Source organism: Borostomias antarcticus, assembly GCF_949987555.1.
Source record: "Borostomias antarcticus genome assembly, chromosome: 13".
Classification (NCBI taxonomy): Eukaryota; Metazoa; Chordata; class Actinopteri; order Stomiiformes; family Stomiidae; genus Borostomias; species Borostomias antarcticus.
Genome location: NC_140246.1, coordinates 896,798 through 902,797, shown reverse-complemented (window position 1 = coordinate 902,797; position 6,000 = coordinate 896,798). Strand labels below are relative to the sequence as shown.

At 50.7% G+C, this 6,000-nt stretch overlaps 1 protein-coding gene across 1 annotated transcript in view; it reads right to left on the bottom strand.

Moving 5' to 3' along the window:
* Positions 1 to 3,426: 3,426 nt before the first annotated feature.
* rerg (RAS-like, estrogen-regulated, growth inhibitor) overlaps positions 3,427 to 6,000 on the bottom strand; it is a 38,463-nt gene continuing 35,889 nt past the window's right edge. Inside the window, exon 5 of the mRNA XM_084448198.1 lies at positions 3,427 to 5,355. Coding sequence (XP_084304324.1) covers positions 4,945 to 5,355 — 411 coding nt within the window. The 3' untranslated portion in view covers positions 3,427 to 4,944. The remainder of the gene's footprint in view (positions 5,356 to 6,000) is intronic.

Here is a 6,000-nt window from a genome sequence, read left to right as displayed (position 1 = left end):
CTCCAGGAATCAGGGACAGCAGTAGTCCCAGTGCTGGGTACTAGAGAGGAACCAGGGTACTGGAGAGGAACCAGGGTACTAGAGAGGAACCAGGGACCCAGTCACAGTGCTGGGTACTGGAGAGGAACCAGGGACAGCGTAGTCACAGTGCTGGGTACTGGAACCAGGGACAGCAGTAGTCCCAGTGCTGGGTACTGGAGAGGAACCAGGGACCCAGTCACAGTGCTGGGTACTGGAGAGGAACCAGGGACCCAGTCACAGTGCTGGGTACTGGAGAGGAACCAGGGACCCAGTCTCAGTGCTGGGTACTGGAGAGGAACCAGGGACAGCGTAGTCACAGTGCTGGGTACTGGAACCAGGGACAGCGTAGTCACAGTGCTGGGTACTGGAACCAGGGACAGCGTAGTCACAGTGCTGGGTACTGGAGAGGAACCAGGGACAGAGAGGAACCAGGGTACTAGAGAGGAACCAGGGACAGCGTAGTCACAGTGCTGGGTACTGGAGAGGAACCAGGGACAGCGTAGTCACAGTGCTGGGTACTGGAACACAAGGAGGACTTTTGTTTGTTTTTGTTTTTACACAAACATGCAACTTGAAAGAAATCCCTCCTTTTGATGTGATGCACTGCTATCTGGAATGAGAGAGATAGCAAAGGGGGTGGGTAGTGAGAGAGACAGCGAGAGAGAGAGAGAGAGAGAGAGAGAGAGAGAGAGAAAGAGAAGTAAAGAGAGAGAGAGGATGGTCTCCCATAGAGTCCTGAGGCCACATGAAGAGTAAAAGCTGCCCCCCCCACACACACAGCAGGGGGGCTGATGTTAAACACTTCTTTATTTGCACTCTTGTACATTTGGATTTCTGATTATTTTGTATCCGTCTACTACTACTACTACTACTACTATTACTTGTTTGTCTCTGCGCATACCGGATCATCACTCGACTCTCAGCGTCAGGCGACTTGATCCGTGGTCCTGACAGCTAATTTAATAAACATGTCACATGTCCATCGACACATACTGCACACACACACACTCACTCACACACACACACACACACACGCGCGCACACACACACACATAAACAAAAGCCTTGCTGGGGAACCGTTTTGTCAGCTGTGTAACGGGGTAGTCATCACTGCCTATTCTAGACTGCAGGCCTTGTTCAATCCCACAGGATCAGTGAGGCGCGCCTGTAGACCCAACACACAGCCAGGCAGGGGAATAGAGGGCGACAGGCAGCCGTTCTCACGGAGTCCAAGAATACACATCAGACATCATACACATACTGCACAGTATATTGCGTACACACTGGGTACATTTCTTTAGGCTATAAATCTTCAATGTTCAGTTCAGTTTCTATGTCCTTCCCACCGTGATGGGAGAGAGAGAGCAGTTTCAGACTGGACGGGGGGAGGAGAGAGAGAGCAGTTTCAGGGGGGAGGAGAGAGAGAGCAGTTTCAGGCTGGACGGGGGGAGGAGAGAGAGAGCAGTTTCAGGGGGGAGGAGAGAGAGAGCAGTTTCAGGCTGGACAGGGGAGGAGAGAGAGAGCAGTTTCAGGGGGGAGGAGAGAGAGAGCAGTTTCAGGGGGGAGGAGAGAGAGAGCAGTTTCAGGCTGGACGGGGGGAGGAGAGAGAGAGCAGTTTCAGACTGGACAGGGGGGAGGAGAGAGAGAGCAGTTTCAGGCTGGACAGGGGGGAGGAGAGAGAGAGCAGTTTCAGGCTGGACAGGGGGGAGGAGAGAGAGAGCAGTTTCAGGCTGGACAGGGGGGAGGAGAGAGAGAGCAGTTTCAGGGGGGAGGGGCAGGGGGGAGGAGAGAGAGAGCAGTTTCAGGGGGGAGGGGCAGGGGGGACTGTTGTGGTTCCATCACACAGCTATTTGAAGAGATCCTCTTGTAATTATCCACTGTGAGTCAGGACACTCCTACCGACTGGGCTACAGCGCACACCCGCCCAAACTCAGCTGCTTGAGTCATCCCTCTGCTGGGCTGCAGTCTCCACCGAGTTTAATCACAGCAGCTCATGTGGTGCAGCTGCGGCAGAATCGACTGTTACTACAGTACCACTGCAAGTCCAAGGCTTGTTATTACTTTCCATTACATTCACAATGTGAGTTTCTTAATCTTGTAGAACGGTGCTTACAGTAGGTTCATGTAAGAATACGCAAGACTCCAATTCTTCTTTTGCTATTGTTCCAAGATAGCAAGCGGATGTGTAATGATTCTGGGCCATATATGGGTCGGAACTAAGCCGCAAGGGCCAGATCTGGCCTGTATATGGCCCAGATCCGCTTGCTATCTGGGTTGATAGCTGGGGTGGTTGGTGTCTTTTGTGATGAAGGTGGCCTTCCTGCGGCAGCGTTGGTTGTAGAGATCCTCGATGGCTGGGAGCTCCACACCCATGATCCTCTGCGCTGTCTTCACCCCCCTCTGGATGGCGTGCCTGTCGTGGGCGAGGGTGTTGCTGTACCAGGCTGTGATGCCTCCAGTCAGGATTCTCTCCATGATGCTGCGGTAGAAGTTCCTCATCTCCGCAGGCGCCTCAGAAAGTAGAGGCGGTGTTGTGCCTTCTTCAGGATGGCCTCTGTGTTGTGTGTCCAGGTCAGGTCATCAGAGATCTGCTTCCCTAGGAATTTGAAGTGGCTCACCCGCTCCACTTCCTCCCCATTGCTGATGATGATGGGGGTGGGGGCGTGGCTTTTTCCTCCTCTCCTGAAGTCCACAATCATCTCCTTTGTCTTACTAGTGTTCAGGGTCAGGTTGTTGTCTTGACACCTTGTTACTAGGTCTGACACCTCCTGGAGGAAGGCCGATTCAGATGAGTCATTGGAGGAGATCAGGCCTATCACATTGCTGTCGTTCGCAAACTTGATGATTGGATTGCTGCTGTGCTTGGCTGAGCAGTCGTGGGTGTACAGTGAGAACAGCCTGGGGCTCAGGCAGCAGCCTTGTGGGACACCCATGCTGATGTTCAGTGTGGATGAGGTGTCGCTGCCTATTCTCACCACCTGTGGTCTGTCCGTGAGGAAGTCCAGGGTCCAGTTGCATAAAGAGCTACGTCATCTAAAGATTTGACATGATGACTCTTGAAGACCCCGTTTTAGAACAGAGACATGATTCTAGAACATTCTAAAACAGCTGAGCCCTCCCACTGTTTAAAACTCCGACACCACTCATGATGGACCTGAACACGACCACTCAGATCAGCCTGAGGAATCATGATCAACTTTAGGGCACCTTGGAGTAAGAATACCCCAAATACCAACTGATGCCATTTATGTAACCATGACAAACTTTGAGCGTCTGGAAAGGCCCCTAATGTACTGTATTATCAACATAACAATTAATGAAGAAAAAAAGTAATTTCACGACTTCTGGTAGGATATATCTCATCTTTAATTACAGTTGCACAGCAGGTTGGTTTGACCCCCTCACTGAGACAGACACAGGTCTGGTACTGTACTGTATGTTGCAGGAAACAGAGAAATAGAGCGTCTGGTTAAATACAGTTACAGTATGCTCATCATTTCAATCTTTGTGTCATGTACAGTACAACAGACCTGGGTCCAAATACTACTTGTGTCAGGTGTTGGTGAGACATGAGGCATGTTTTGAAATAGCCCATTAGTTCTATTGAGTCAGACAAGAACAATTAAGTACAGATAATATTGTAATTGAAATTATTTCTAATAGTATTTTGACCCAGATCTACACCATATGTGTGCCATACACATCTTAGAGCAGACCTGGGTCAATTATATTCCTGAAATACTTGAAGGTTTTATAAAATAATTGAGGGGCATTTAATTTGCATTATACATGGCACTTACTGTAAGGGACTCGTTAATTAGTTTCAATGCACAATAGTAAGTTAAGTCTTCTGTTCTGTTCTACTTGAGTACCCCAAGTATTTGCAAATAGTATTTGGCCCAGGTCTGCATCATAGACAGCGTTGATTAAGGCAATATCATACATAGTTTACATTTAAAGTATGTTACACCCATAGAAGAACGTCCCCAGAATGTGACCTAGAGTGATGGTCGGTAACTGTGTTTCTCTGTCCATAACAGGACAGTATGAGCAGGGATTCTCAGGCTGTTATTACTGTATGCATACCCTGCAGCATTTTTTGGAAAAAGCGGTGGAGATAGCATCTGTAGCTCTCCGTGGGACAAGTAGGGAGTCACGGTTTGGGGATGGGGGTTGTTTGATGTCAACATAACAAGATGGACTCTTATCGTGTGTGTCTGTGCGTGTGTGTGTGTGTGTGTGTGTGTGTGTTGGGGGGAGGGAGGGCTGTGGGGTGTGTTATATGAGGCCTCGTGTCCCGTCTTCTCAAAGTTCAACAACAAGCACAGGAGTTCTTGAGAACGTGGCGATCTTAGGTGATGATAATTCTGTTGACGTTTCATGAATCCTTCAACACGGCACTAAGAACAAACACATCCACGGCGCCCAGAGCGTATCAAAACATTCTCCTACAAACAAGCTATACGAAGAGGAAACTACGAATCATTTGCTCATCGTAAATGATAAACAAAGGTTACGTTCTTGGCATGCCGTACGTTTTTGCAACGTTTTTTTTTTTTACTGAAGCTATACCGTACATACAAATCTGGGACTTTCATATCATTTCAACGACCAGTGAATTTCCCAGAGTTATTTAAAGGGCGTGGACCACTGATGCAGTATGGAGAGCACAGAATCCCAATGGACCCAGAAGGCCTGGAGCCTTTCAGCCCGACCAGAGACCGTCACTAAGATGAGCTCCTCTGACCTCACAACCTCAGGCCCGCTGCTCCTTGAAAAGTCTCTCGGACGAAGTCTCTCCTCTCTCAGGGCAGGCGACCAAATTCCGGACCCAACCTTCCCCCTTCCATAATAAAACCCACACATATCCACCTCCTCAGTTCTTTCATCGCGAGCTATGGGACGAGTGTGCGCTGGCGCCCCCTAGCTGCTGATCTTGGTCAGCATCTTGTTGATGGCCTGCTTGACGTGCGTGGTGGAGCTGCGGCGCCGGGCCTTCCCCTGCACCGCCTTGCGCCGCCGCACCTCGCGGCACAGCTCGTGGAACGCCTCCGCCACCGTCCCGCCCTCGTCGGCGCAGGCCGAGCACTCGTAGAAGGCGCACGCCATCTCGGCGGCCAAGCGCTCGCCCTCCTCGGTGCCCACCTGCCGGGCGTGCTCCAGGTCCGCCTTGTTGCCCACCAGAACCAGCGGGACGGTCTTGGGCTTCTTCACCTCCTCCAGCAGGCAGCGCAGCGGCGCCACCTCCTCGAAGCTGCCGCGGTCCGTGATGTCGTAGACGATGGCGAAGCCCTCGCCCCAGCGCATGTGACCCTCCTTCTGCTGGGGGTCCTCCTGGGGCACAGACGCGGAGGCGGGGATTAGAGACAACATGGCCGCCAAGTCTCACACATTTCAGCCTCTTCCTATGCTCACAAGCCACAATTTATACCTCTCACACTGAGAAATGACCACCCGCGAAATACTAGAAGTTCAATGCCTACGGGACCTTTATTTTGAAATTACTTGAAAGAACGCCAATCTTGTGCTCCAGTCGTCCTTCACAGTGAGGGGTGGGGGGGGTGGTGTTTGAGACTTAGAGCCGGGGGGGAGATGGGGGGGGAGACGGGGGGGGGGCTTGTGACTAAGTGAAAAAATCTCACTCCAAACTTTTGGTCAAACTTGGCAGCCCTGTAATTAGTAGGCTACTGTATAGGAATACACTGACAAACATTCAATCTTGTGAGAATTGTTTTTTTTTCTTCCGTGTTTGTTTCCACTTAAAAAGCAAAAGTGTATCGTCTGCGCTCTCAAACTCAACTGTAGCGAGCTGGAACCGACGCTGACAGTCCTGTTTGGACAGAGATTACTGATCGTGCGGCGAGAACCTTTGAGTCTTAACCTCAGCTGAGCCAAGTCATCCTGATCTCTCAGTTATAAGCTGGCGAATACACAGCGTAAAAAAAACCCCCGGCGTTCCTACTTGCCGTTGAACTGAGA